Raw genomic sequence first — 14514 nt, 5'->3', positions numbered from 1 at the left:
TGTAGAGAGGGATCTAGGGATTTTGCCAGGAACCTAACATCATCTGGAACTTTCTTTCAATGGGGAAAATGTTTTGAATTCTGCCCAGTTCGCTTGAAATTGGTCTTTTGGAATATAATCTATTCCTAGCTTGGAGAATGTCCATATATTTAAATTTGACAACAAAAGTAAGAGTCAAATGAAACTGAAAATATGATTTTCTCCAAGGAAAAAAGTGTTAAAAGAAATCTGGGTTCCTATAAAAACTAATATCACAGAAAGTCAACTGAAGAAAAGTGTTGGGGAAAAAATACTTACCATTCATGGTGATTGTCTACGAAAGCAGACATGGGACTTATTTGTACTGTGTATGTATCATTGGCCGAATATTCAAATAAGCCATAATACGGGTTAAAGAGTTCTCTGGATACGAGGAAGAAAAACTCTCTGGAAGGTCCACTGTAATCCAGCCTTTAAAAAAAAAATCACAAAAAGAATAAACAGTTATTATTTTTTTCTATATATTGGGCACATTTTCTACAGAGTTCAACTCTTTTTTTTAAGATTTCTTTATTTATTTGAGAGAGAGAGAGCGTGAGCAAGGGGAGGGTCAGAAGGAGAGGAAGAGAGAGAATCTCAAGCTGACTTCCCATTAAGACAGAGCCCGCAGTAGGGCTTGATCCCACAACCCCGAGATCATGACCTGAGCTGAAATCAAAGAGTTGACACTTAGCCAGCTGAGCCACCCAGCAGCCCCCAGAGCTCAACTTTCTATAGAACACTCATTACAAGTCTAATTGCGCACATATCTGGACTATCCGGAATAAATCAAATGATCATGAGTCCTGATCTCATCCATGTTTTGACCCAGAATAGCGAAATGGACATTTACATGAAGCTTACCCAAAACTAAGCTACACATCAGATAATGGATAAAAAAGGCAATATGTCAATAATTTGCTTGTATGAATGTACATATAAAAAGGTAAATATTTTCAATGTCTGGAATGAGGTAATGGAGAAAGGAGTATATTGGGAATACTTTATTTAAACAGGGTAAAACCAGAGAGTACCAGCTACCTACATCCATGGGACATGGAGTCCTTATGGGTTTCTGAAACATTCTGAAGTGGAGGAAGAAAGAGACATTCGTGAATTGGTGAGAGGACAGGACAGATACAAGACCCCCTGGGGAGATAAGAGGCAAAAAAAAAAAAAGGTAGAATGATAGGGTTCAAGGAAAACTTTAAATTATAAAACACCAAGGAAAATTATAGACAGTAAAATGAGGGCGTCTAAATCTTCCTAAAGGTATTTGGAGAAGAGGCTGAAACTCTAGCACCTGAACTACAGTGTAAATTCCATTTAACTCACAAAGACATCAGGGTCAAAGTGAAGTGTGAGAAATGATGGTGTTAGCTTTGAGGAATGACAAGTGGCCAACAATGCTGAGAGGAAAAACACAGCAAAGAGGAGTTTGCAATAAAGCAATCTGATACGCTAAATTTAAAATGAAAACTATAAAGTCCATCTATCTCATGATGACAAGTTGACACATGTGTTCCAAGACAGGAGGGAATGCTGGAGGGGAGCAAAAGCAATGGGAAGCTGGGCGGTGGGATTTTATTAGACTTCTTTTGTTCACTGTATTGTTTTTTTCTCTTATGGATTTTCTCCATGGGCATTACTGCATATTTTTTTTAATGAAAAAGAAAGAAAAATCATCTGAGCCTTGTCCAGTGATGGGACTGTGTGATAGAGAAAAATTACCTTATTAGAAGTGGAAGAAAGGGATGGGATATTAGTAAGAAAGATAAAATGGCTTGTATAGGTCTTAGTTGAGAGTTTAATAGAATTTACTTGGAGCATACTTCCGCTGTTCACATTCTACTTTGTAAACTTTTGCCGTATCTGAATATAGAGGTACTGTTATATACTTAATACTTTTCATTAAATCAACTTTAAATTTACTTGCTTTTCCAATGTAGCCTGTTCTTACATACTATTTATGAAATTAGGATGTGCTAGCTTTATTTTTTTTCTAATACACATTGAAAGAAACATGTAAATATTTTAAAATGTCAGTTTGCGTAATAGCTAAAATCATCTCACACATCTCCAGTTCTTACTGCACTGTGGGAAATATGAGTGTAGACTGGAAACCTGTGTGTGCAGAAAAATGCAAACACAGCACACTCTCAGGACCAACGAGGCCTCAAGGTGACATGACGGAAGTGCTGTCTTCAGGCAGCTGAATATAGCTGTGGCTACCTGGTGACCACTGGCCTTTGAGACAATGCTAAGATTACCCTGGGGACTCCCGAAGCAGCACAGGGGCTGCTTCCCAGGCACAAGGATGCAGGCTGCCCCCTCTGCATGCCGAGACCAGGGCAGTTGCCTGGGGCTTCCTCCCAGAGCCCTACTTCTGGCCACTGACGCCACCAAGAACAAGTAGAATATTTCTTCCACTTGAACATTCTTCACATACTTAGAGGTGTTCTTTCCACAAATATTGGAGTGCCTGTTATATTTTGAGTACTGATCTAGATGTAAAGATACAAAATTTTTTGAATAGTAAATTTCTATATGAACTCAAAGTTAAGCAGTTTCAGTATCCCTGGTCTCTGCACCCTCCTGCACTCCTGAACACTGCCACTTCTTTCAATCTCCTCTCAAGGAAGGGCTGAGAATTCCCTTGCCGCCTTGGCCCTCTGCTCTGGACACTCCCCAGGGTGTCAAAGTCTGACCTAAAGGGTGGTGTCTAATACTGATCACAACACTTCAGGTGCGGTCTTGTCAGCACAGAGCTTAGAAAGAGCCCTTGTCTTCTCTTGCTGGGCACTCTTCCCTACTAATGCAGCTTAAAGCCACCTTGCCTTGTGGGGCGGCCACTTTGTTGACTCACGGTGAGCTAGTCATCAGCTCAAACCTTTCACTGTGCTGCTTCACCCCCGTCCCCAAGACTCTCGCATCCTGTCTGCATGTCTGTATCTTTTTACAACCTGTGTACTAGACTTTATAATTCTTCCTACTAAGTTTCACTTTGTGAAATGTTGTCCACGTTCCAGTCTACCCAGATCCCTGTGGATGCAAAACATCCCTCTAAATTTACTACTGATGGTGAATTTCATCAGCAGACTCCTGTGTCTTTCCAGAAATAGAGAATGCCAGTTAAAGGCATCTTAGAAGTCATTTTGTCCATCCACTCATTTTATTGAAGAGAAGACTGAGGCTGAAGGAAAGCATGGACTTGGATCAAAAGAAAGCTGCAGGGAGACTCTAGGCCTTGACACAGGTTTCCTGACCCTATGTTTAATGCTCATTATTCCTTATGGCCTACTGGTCAGTACATTTTAAATGTTATCAAGACTGATAAAAATGTTGCTTATATAGCAGGGGTCAGCAAACTATGGCCTGTGGGCCAAACGTGGCCCATCCACTGGCTTTGTAAATAAAGTTTTATTGAAACGCAACCATGCCCATTTGTTGACATGTTGTCTGTGGCTACTTCCCTGCTCCAGTGGCAGAACTGAGGAAGTACAACAGGAAATGTATGGCCTGAAAAGCCTAAAATATTTCCTATCTGGCCCTTCACAGAAAAAGTTTGCCAAAGTAGGATAGAAGAAAGTAGGAGGAAAATGCTATTTTATTAAAATACCTGGCTTACTATAAATGCTCCTCTTTAGTGAAGATCCTTTCAAGGCAATACAATTACTACGATATCGTAGGGTGTATGCAACCTTAAGAATGGTCACAACTACTAAGTAGGAGACTGTGAGTGAGCTCTGGTCTGCAGTGGTCCCTGGCCTGCAGGGGCTTTCAGACACAATCAAGGCACACGACTGATAAGGGTCACAGCTGAAACATGAGCTGTTTTTTTTTTTTTTAAGATTTTATTTATTTATTTGACAGAGAGAGACACAGCGAGAGAGGGAACACAAGCAGGGGGAGTGGGAGAGGGAGAAGCAGGCTTCCCACAGAGCATGGAGCCCAACACAGGGCTTGATCCCAGGACTCTGGGATCATGACCTGAGCCGAAGGCAGACGCTCAATGACTGGGCCACCCAGGCGCCCCAACATGAGCCAGTTTTATGAGTCAGTTTTCCTACAAAGAGACAACTGGTATAAGTAAACAGGTTTTTAGCTGCTTAAAATGAAACTGTGGCATTCAGTTAGAAATAGCAGGTTGTCTTTGAGCTTCAATTCTCAGTGTTTTCATAATACTGCACTTGTCAGAGTGTGTTATGATAATCTGTTTAGGCTTCTGCCTCCCCTATTGGCACATCTAGGCTGTGGGCAGGGACTGTGTCTTTCTCATTTCTGTATCCCAAGTACTTTATTTTTTTTAAGATTTTATTTATTTATTTGAGAGAGAGAAAGACAGAGGGAGAGAGCACTAGCAGGGGGAGTGGCAGGGGGAGAGGCAGAGGAAGGGAGCCCGATGTGGGGCTCCATCCCAGTACCCTGGGATCATGACCTGAGCTGAAGGCAGAAGCTTAACCGACTGAGCCACCAAGGCCCCACTGTATCTCAAGGACTTTAGCCTGATACATCATAGGGGCTCAATATCTGTTGTTGAATCCATGAGTGGAGCTCTCTGATGCTCTCTAATCAACATAATTTACATTGTTATTTGACATCTAGCAGAAAGAATAATTTTGCACAAGCTCGTCTTCAGGTGCTATATTGATTCAATGACATTAGTAGGTCATGCCAATCCCTAAAAGACAACTCAATTTGTACATAGTGTCAGGATTCACTCAGTTCAGTTATACTTAGAAAGCCTGGTCTTGTCCTTTCCAGGTCTCATATCTTCTAATACGGTAAAGTTGTTAAAACAACAAAGATGGATCTCGCTGATCTGTTCTTTGTTTATGGTAAGAGTTGATTCTGGCTAAAGATAAGATGAATGTTCCCTGAAGTGTTAAACTGAAAAGTAAAACTCTTTTTTTTCCACAAGAGAGAACAAAGTTAATAATAATTCCTCAAGGAGGAAAATGGATCTTCTCTAACTGGTCAGGTTTTTATCTGCTGGTTTTTGTTGTTGTTGTTTTTTTTTTAACTCTAACAACACTGACCAGGACCATTTTTCAAGTTTGATTTGATTATAATCCAAAGCTTAGAATGCATATCTGAGATCGGGTTGTGGATTACAAATTACATATGTCCACTTACTTCAGGAAGACATGTCCTGGCAGGGTACCTCGTGCATGAGCTCCCTGTAATAATGTCTTATGAACCTCATCCATATAAATAGTTAATATGACTCAGATCACGGGGATCATTTGTTCCATTCCTGTTTGGCCAGTTAGGTTGGTTCCACAGCTAAAGGCTTGGCACGGAAGTACAGAAACTCTGGACAACGGGTGTGTAGCCACACGACAGCTGCATTTGAGGGCATTTCGGAATAAGCACAGATGTCTTTTGGGTGGCAGTGGAGTTTTGATCCCATGAAGAGCTGATAAAGCATTTTAAGCAACCATCACATTGCTGAGCCACCAGCACCCAAGTGGTCAGCAGTATCCAGTACTTGACAAAATAATTTTATCGTTTTATCCTTCTGTTCTTTATTTTCAACTAAAAATCAAAGTATTCCAATGGAAGTAGACTACTGAAGGAAAGAAGATGAAGGCGCTAGGAAGTCACACCGTCATTTCCTACAAGTTTTCTGGAAGACAGAAAAAAAACCTTTGCTTTCTTACTAGTTGGTTCAGGCACACATGGTCTACCTACTCATCTTCTGATTCAGCCTCAGATATTTATAGCAGCAAGGCATTAGTTCTTGAGCCACTTAAGAAGGCCTGCTGGGTGAGTAAGGAATTTTGCAAGCCATTAATATGACAAACAAAGTTTTACCTGGTGATGTCAAGCCCAAGTCTAGATACAGAAGCACCCTTCAGCAAGGTTTAGGTTGTTGAGGTTATCCTGCAAATGTCTCTTCTTGGAAGAAAACAAGCAGCACCAGAGAGTTTCATTTGAAGCTTTATAGACTTCTGAGGAATGGTCAAGCTCAGGACCCTAAACAACTTCTAGCAAGGATTAGACCAGTCATATGTAAGAGATGCTGGTTATTTTATAAGCAGAGATGGAGGCAAACCGTTTCAGATCTCATCCACTTAGTTACTTTCAGTTGCCTGTCTCAGAGAAATATCACAGAAGGAGCTCATCTGTTCTTAAACCCCTGAACTAAAACTGCTTGCACACATCCCCTCCCTAGTCTAAGTGTGGTTTTGCAAGACAGATGATTGATGCCAACAGATGGCACCTTACATATAATGAACTCATTCTTTCTTGAAGAAAGGTCCCTTTTACAGATTTGGCCAGGGAGGGAAAAAAGAGGCAAGGCAATCACAGTGTAAACATCCTTTCTTTAACCAGGCTATTATTTCCTTACTGTTTGGGGTACTGAGAAGTTAATGGCCCAGGACACCTTATCGGAATCCGATAGTCTACCTACCTAACTTTTGATAACACATAAGCCTTAGTTGCTAGGGCTTTTAGTTCAGAAGAAAGTAATATGCCGGAGAATATGCAGTGCTCTACTGGCCTCCTTCCTAAAGAAGCAATTTCCAGGCAGACAGAAGCCCAACAGAGAGAGGCAACCACAGCATGCAATTTCCTACCACATTTTGTCAAGATGACTCAGTTTCCAGCCATTCTGCCCCTGCTGACCTGCCACCCTCCCTACTTTGCAAGGGCAGATAACCAAATTAACTTGGGTGGAAAACGTAATGACTAGAACAAAACCTCCAGTTCTGACCAAATTAAATCACAGTAGTTTGCTTAGAAACTGTCAAAGCATAACATGAAGCTTGGAAAAATAATAATTACTTGAAAAATAATAACTACTTGTCAACTAATACACTTCCACTAACAGGCTCTACAACTCTATATTTTAAAAAGTGAATATATCACCGATATTCTGAGATTAATTTTACCTCACATGGAATTTGTAGTCATCCTGCAAATTCTGACTATAAATTTTCCCATAATTTCTCTTGATTCTGCTCTTCCATTTCAGAACAATCTATATGTGTGTTTCAGACCTATGCAACAAGACAACCTAAAGCAGAGCTGAAGTCTCTCTGTGAATCTGTTAATTCATACTTTCTTGGAGTGCAGGCAGACGCAATTTTCTTAAAAATAAATCCCTTCCTCTTTATGCCCTAACTTCTCTATTGTAAATAAAGACCCTGATTATGACGGGTAGGAAATATAATCATTGAGATAGTATCAATAAGAACTGCAAAGTACTATTCCCTCATAGAGAAAATAAACTTGACATTAGCAACACAAAATACTACTCTACAGATAGACCACTACCCCTAATAATTTGGACTTCACACAAAATTAACTGTTTCTCTATACATATAACTCTACTGACCTCAAGTGCAGAAGGAAGCATACACATACCCAAAATTACCCTGGTGGCACCCACTCATCAGACAATAAGGAAATAAGAAAAGTTTGGGGAAACATTTCCTAAATCTCCCCAAATCCTAACTATATCCTTTCTTTTAGTAAATGTTTCATTTTAGAATAGTTTTTTATTTACAGAAAAGTTGCAAAGATAATCTGGAGAATTCTTGTATACCTCATACCCAGTTTCCCACTTACTAACATCTTACATTAGTATAGTATATTAGTTATAGTTAAGTAACAGATACTGAGGTATTATTATTAACTAAAATGCATACTTTATTCAGATTTCCTTAGTTTTTACCTAATGTCCCTTTTTTATACCAGGATCTCATCCAAAATACCATATTTACATTTAATTGTCCTGTTTCCTTAGGCTTCTCCTGGCTGTGCCAGTTTCTCAGACTTTCCTTGTTTTTGACGACCCTGACAGTTTGAAGTTGTACCCGTATAGGACGTCCCTCCATTTGGATTTACCTGATGGTCTTCTCATGAATAGACTGATATTATGGGTTTTGGGGACAAAAACTGTAGAGATCAAGTGCCAGTTTCGTCACATCATATGAAGGTCCCATACTATTAGCATGATATATCACTGTTGATTTTAACCTTGATCACCTGGCTGAGTGTTTGTCAGGCATCTCCATTCTGGACTTACTTCTTTTTCCCCTTCCCAAACTGTGCTATTGGAAGAAAGTCATTATGTACAATCCACAGTTAAGGAGTGAGGATTTATGCTGAATTATTTGGAAATCTTCTGTACAAGAGACTGGTCAACTCTTTATTTATTTAATCACATATTTATATTAGTACAGATGTTTATTTTATACTTTGGGTTATTATAATCTAATCCTACTTCAATTATTTTGGTGCTCAGATAATTCCAGTTGGGAGATCTTTCAGTTGGCTCTTGAATTCCTCTGACATAGCCCCATCATTGTGGAAATTTTGAGCACTTCTCTACTTTCTGACACTACAAGATATTTCAAGCTCCATCTTGTATATTTCCTGCACCATCCTAGAATCAGCCATTTCCCCCAGGAGTCCTAGTTCCTTTTATTGAAGAATGATATTAGAAACCAAGATCTAGCCACTGGGTGTATATGTTTTTAAATACCCATTACTAGGGCTAGACATGAAGAACTTACAAACGGATACATTTTGTGAGCATTAAAATTAATGAAGGGAAAGTGACAGAAAATTCCCAGCTCCACATTTATAGTTCCATAGAAAAATGTAGGTAGATTTTCACTTTGGATATTTATTACAATCCAGAAAGAAATGGCAGGATCTAATTTTAATGTGATCGAATCAATGTCTTTGAGAAAGTGACAAAGTCTAAAATAACTTCTTAATTTTATGTTGTTTTGAGGTTTCTATTTTTCAGGAAGAGTGCTGTATTCTTTCAAAACAACATTATGTATTCTCAATGCCTTAGTAGCAAAATGAAGTCTATAGCTAATAATCTCTATGTATGATATTGACATGATAAAGCCATAAGACCAGAAACTACCTGGCCTTACTACTCCAGCTTCAAAGGGCCTTACACAGAGGGGCTTGATTATGGTTGTTCCTGATGGCTGAGGTCACAATTTTTGTTTTCCCTCTGGGGTTATGGCGAGGAGACAGGTGATGGAAACAGGAAACACGTGGACATTGGTGGCAATCAGATAGAGGTATCAAGCCACACTCAGCCTAGGAAGAGATGCCATCAGTCCAGATCACAGGGCAACTACTTTAGGATGATCAAGCATGATAAGCATCTGCTCTATTCAAACTTAAGTACCAGGGCTTCCAAAGACTCTTGCTTACATCTCTGAGATCTCAACAAACTGTGGTCCAAAAAAGAAGGAAGGCAGCTGGAGTTCTGGGGGAGGAAAAGTATTCTCATCCAAATGAGACTGGTTATGTAAGGGAGTATTTGGAATTCCATGCACACCTATGATTAGGCTTAAAACATTTGCCTCCATTTTCAATTGTGCACCTGCATCTTAAGTCATCTAGCATAAGCTAAAAGTCCATTAGTGCGCTTCAGTAATGAAAACAAGTCTCAGGCAAGCTTCTGCCCAAATTTTGTCACCTAGTATTGTTTTCCCATATAATATTTTACTTTAAGCTAGGCACAGCTGGGAGACTATAAACAGAATATGTGACAAGAGCAGGGGTTATCAGTCAGCTGGAATAGTGAAAAGATCCTTGGGCAGGAAAAAGTTCTGATAGACCAGAGTTCAACAGTTTTGCCTCTATCCAGTGCTGGTCCAAGAGCCCTGGATGAAAGGCCTAGATTTGAATCCTGATTTTACTGTTATCTAGTTCCATTCACACTTGCAAATTACTTTATACTTTGGAGCCTCCAAAGTAACCATATGTTGAATGGCTGACTTTGTTGGATATTACTCCTATGAATCTATAATCTAATATACTTTATTCCTAGGCAGGACTGAGAAGGGTAGCTTTAAAATGATCCAAATTAACAGAGTCAAGAAGACAACCACAGTTCAGGCCATCATGTGGTACCTTTTAAATTCACTCTAGTGATGGCTGGGTTACGAAGAGGGTGCTGAGACTTGAAACTCAGACCTGAAATGAGGAAGGAGAAAGGGGTCTGGACAAGATGAGAGCTGTCACCTTCTGAAGTGTTATATAAGAACTGCTATGTTTATTTGGATGCAGTAAACAGTGTGTAGGAGTCTTCACTCCTTCATTTCTTAACCCTTATCTCTATGAGCATACTCATGGAAGAGTCATAGAAGGCCAGAGATGCTTGTTTATGGCAGGTTATTATTTTGGTAGGTGTGTTGCTGTTCCCCCCGCCCACCCCCCCAAAAAAGAGAAAAACTGGCAACAGAGAAATAAGAACCCAGAGTTCAACAGTTTTGCCTCTATCCAGTGCTGGTCCAAGAGTCCTGGAATTACTGCTGTAGAAGCTTCCTGGTAGGAGAGCAGGATTCTAATTCGTGATTCCGAAACTGAACTTATTTATTTAACAGGTGAAGCGCGATCTACTTACACCCAGTGCAGACAACACGATCACAGACGTTAGAATTCAATTCTTGTTTTTTCCCTCAAGGCCCCACTTTTTCCCTTTAAGAAAGAGATGCAGAGAGAAGAAACCAAACCAACCTTCTGCTCTCAAAAATGATCTATAGTTACGAGTATTTACCGAAGAATTTCTCTGTCAAATGATTAAAAAACCAGAGAAAGCCTTAAAAAAGAAAAAAAAGAAAAAAAAAAAAAGCCGAGAGGTTTAAGTGTCTGAGAATGGCATTTCCTGCCAGCAGGGTTTCCTGTCTCAGGCAGCCACAGCGACCCTGTGGTGACATGTCCCCTCCGCAGCTGCAGCCGTGTTCCACACATCACTTCTCTGTTCTACTCACCCTTCCTCCCCGACAAATGTGACGTACAGCTTATTTCTCTGCAAGTCTTTTCTGGAGTAGCCCATGATCTGATTAAAAGCATCTTCTAGTAAGTGATCTCTTCTGATAATTAACCTGTCCATAAAAAGACAATGTGAAAAACAGATTATTTCCTAACCCTTATCTTTCTAGAACTGGGCACTTTTGATTCTCTTTTCATTTACCATAGTTAACTAGCAGAAAGGGGGAGTCACTTAATACATTGCTAGCTGTAATAATGCACATTTGTCTTGAACTCTTAACAGTAGAAGTAAAAATTACACAAGTGAATTGCTGGTAAGCAGAGCACTCCGCCCACAACATATAAAAACAACGCCTGAGTTCTTTCTGGATGGTCAAATCAATTCATCCCAGAAGGAAGATGATTATAAAACAATACAAACACAAAACTTTTGTTTAGTAAAGGAAGGACAACCCTATGAGGTAATGTTTTAAGCATGAATGCACCTAGACAAGGAATTCAATTACTAAGTATGCAGAGGGATGACTGTGAGAACCAGGAGAGGAAAAAAAACTCTCCATGTTCTCCAAAGCAGACATATTTATGCCTGTGTTTAATTTAATTTTTAAATTAAGTGAATCTCAGATTCCCCAAGTGACAGATACAAATGAATGATACTTGTGGCCAATTAATCTACTTGTGATGATGATAATGACAGTCATCCTGAAGCAGATAAAATTTGCCTTTAGTTCAAATAGTCACGGAAAGGGAGATGATAGGGAGTCTGGACACTGGGAAGCCTGAGCTCAAGACCTTCTTTTTTGTTTGTTTGTTTTTAGTAGTCTCCATGCTAGGCGTGGAGCTCAGTGTGGGGCTTGGACTCATGACCCTGAGCTCAAGACCTTCTTTTTTGTTTGTTTGTTTTTAGTAGTCTCCATGCTAGGCGTGGAGCTCAGTGTGGGGCTTGGACTCATGACCCTAAGATCAAGACCTGAGCTGAAATCAAGAGTTGGACGCTTAACCGACTGAGCCACCCAGGCGCCCCTCAAGACCTTCTTAAGTGAAGTGCGGGAAAGGCAAAGCTCAGAGGGGTAAGTTATTTGGTCAGGCTGATGTGTGTTGAAGGGTGAGGAAACTGGGACCTGTGAATATACTTGAGCCAGCCCTCTCTGTGGGGCAGTAAGCTGGGGAGCTGGGGGACGGCTCCTGGACCTCCTCTCAGACACCCAGCATCATGGCAGTGTGTCAGTGCAGACCCTTCCTCCTCTGCCCTCTCTCAGGGGGCACCGTGATCTCTGGTGGGTACATGGGGCAGGGGTGGAGGCGGGGATGAAGGAAGGGTAGGTAAGTAGGAAGTGAAAATAATTCTAGGCCAAACAACATGACGATGTTTAAATTTAAAGGTGGGTAAAGAAAGGCAGAAACAACAGTCATGATATATTTCATTGGACAAGTGAAGCTTATTTCACAGAACAAAACAGAGCTGAGCAGTGTTCCTACACTCAGGTCAGGTCAGGAGACAGTGATGTGCAGGAGAAGACACTGTGCCAGCCTTTTATCTAATAAATACACTGTAAGTGAACAAAGAGGCACTTTTCAGGAGAAACAAATTAGCCTTTTATTTTGCCTATATTTTTACATGGAATGTGGTGTTTGTTTTAAAACCTTAAGCTAAATGGTACTTAATTCCAGGACCTTGTCTTAGATGACCCTGTAGCTGACACATGCCAAAATAATTACACCGACTAAAACAAAGGCTGTGATCCCAAATCACAATCAATTTCCTACATTCCCAACTGCATCTCATCCTTTCACCATCGCCCAATCCTGAGGTCTGTATCATTTTGACTTACTTCAATTTCCCTGGGCCTTGTCCGTATCCTTTAGTCTCTAACTTCCTGTAAAAGTTCCTTAGCTTGGCTTCAAAGTCTCGCTTGTAAGGGGCTGGAGCCCGGGCATTGGCACGCTGAGTACCTATGCAAACCACAAAAAGAGAAGGGTCCGTGTTTGTGCAATGTCCCGAAGTTCATCCCATCACCATGACAAAATACTGCCAGGGGGCTGAGACCACAGTCAACAAATGAAAGGAGGTAATTATTTCAGGGCCTTCACTTTTCACCTCCCCGAGTCGGAGGCTCTAACAGAGCTGAACCGAAGTCTTAAGATATTTCTGTGTGGCACTTTGGTGGAGAATAACAATCCTCTTTGCATAGTTACAATGGTGCCTGTGTGTGTCAAATATGTTTCCTTTTTCAGGCCTAACTAATATGAGTCAAACAGAGTTACTCATGTCTAATGGTAACTGTTCAGGGTGGAATATCTCTGCTTGAGGCTGAGATGGTATCATGGCAATTAGACAGGAAGTTACAATGTGAAAGTATGTGGTGTATAAAGCACAGTGGTGTAACAATCAGTTTCCAGGCTTTGCCCTATGAAAAATGTACAAAATGTCTTTTAGATATGCACCATAAGAATTATTTTAGACTTACAATCACATACATTTTATATTGCAGGGTAGGACAATCTTGATATAAACACAGAATTCAGACATAACTGTAGAGTCACATGTTTCCTGGCTGCGCAAAGAATAAATAATACTGCTATTTGTTGCACTCTTAATATGTGCCAAGTGCTAGGATCATCCACAGATAACCTAAAGATGTTTCATATGTCATCCAATGGTTTCATTAATAAAATGTAAAAGCAACACAGCTTGTTCCTCTTTCTGTAGAAAAGTCTAGCTTTGTACCACAAGGTGACTAACCAACAAACTGGGACAAAAAAAAATTGATGATAAATATGGGAATCAGACGCAGAGTGACGACAAAAACACTGGACCTTTCCATGAACTATTTCGCAACACAATGAAAGGAACCGGCAAAGCAAAACTGTGAAGTCTTGTGCATTACATACCATATAAGCTCATTAAATATTTCTTTAGTGAGTCAACTAAGTGATTATTATTCATTGCTAACACTGTTAGGTTCAGCAAATATGCCCAAAATGAGTAAGGTGGGACTGCTGAAGTAGATATGTTGGTTAGGAAGACAGAAATAAAACATCAAACAATTAGATAATAATTAAGTCCTAAACTAGGTGGTGAACAAACTATAAAGCATAGGGGACAAAACTATATAGCCTTGGGGCTGTACCCAGCCCTAATGACCTATTTTGCTTGGCATACAATTGTTTTTAAAGATTTTAAATTAACTTCCAACATTTAAAAATTAGGAGATTTCAAGTAAAAAACAAAACAAAACAGATTTTCATTCCCTCTGATGGCTGCATAATATTCCATTGTATATATATACCACATCTTCTTTCTCCATTCATCCCTGTCGATGGACATCTTGGCTCTTTCCATAGTTTGGCTATTGTGGACATTGCTGCTATAAACAGCCATTTGCAATGACCTGGATGGAACTGGAGGGTATTATGCTTAGCGAAATAAGTCAATCAAAGAAAGACATGTATCATATGACCTCACTGATATGAGGAATTCTTAATCTCAGGAAACAAACTGAGGGTTGCTGGAGTGGTGGGGGGTGGGAGGGATGGGGTGGCTGGGTGATAGACATTGGGGAGGGTATGTGCTATGTGAGCACTGTGAATTGTGTAAGACTGTTGAATCACAGACCTGTACCTCTGAAACAAATAATACATTATATGTTAAAAAAAAAAAAGAAGAATATAGCAGGAAGGGAGAAATGAAGGGGGGGAAATCGGAGGGGGAGATGAACCATGAGAGACTATGGACTC

General features: G+C 40.2%; 1 protein-coding gene and 1 long non-coding RNA gene across 18 annotated transcripts in view; one reads left to right on the top strand and one right to left on the bottom strand.

Moving 5' to 3' along the window:
- Positions 1–13968, top strand: part of LOC145720494 (uncharacterized) — a 40298-nt gene extending 26330 nt beyond the window's left edge. For 2 of the 5 annotated variants that reach the window (XR_014143437.1, XR_014143436.1), the window contains one exon: positions 11595–11655. This is a non-coding gene — a long non-coding RNA (uncharacterized LOC145720494). Of the gene's footprint in view, positions 1–11594; positions 11656–11683; positions 11847–12447; positions 12588–13268 lie in introns of those variants that run through there. The other 3 variants (XR_014143429.1, XR_014143434.1, XR_014143432.1) reach the window with 3 other exon arrangements.
- HECW2 (HECT, C2 and WW domain containing E3 ubiquitin protein ligase 2) overlaps positions 1–14514 on the bottom strand; it is a 358619-nt gene that overhangs the window by 30765 nt on the left and 313340 nt on the right. For all 13 annotated transcript variants that reach the window (XM_081813946.1, XM_031038270.2, XM_081813941.1 and 10 more), the window contains 3 exons: positions 12609–12729; positions 10776–10889; positions 298–450 (listed from right to left, as the gene is read on the bottom strand). In XM_081813946.1, coding sequence (XP_081670072.1) covers positions 298–450; positions 10776–10889; positions 12609–12729 — 388 coding nt within the window. The remainder of the gene's footprint in view (positions 1–297; positions 451–10775; positions 10890–12608; positions 12730–14514) is intronic.

This window comes from Leptonychotes weddellii, chromosome 3 (assembly GCF_054177405.1).
Source record: "Leptonychotes weddellii isolate Sample4059 chromosome 3, ASM5417740v2, whole genome shotgun sequence".
NCBI classification, from domain to species: domain Eukaryota; kingdom Metazoa; phylum Chordata; class Mammalia; order Carnivora; family Phocidae; genus Leptonychotes; species Leptonychotes weddellii.
The sequence above is the reverse complement of the archived record's forward strand: the minus strand, read 5'-3'. Positions and strand labels throughout refer to the sequence as shown.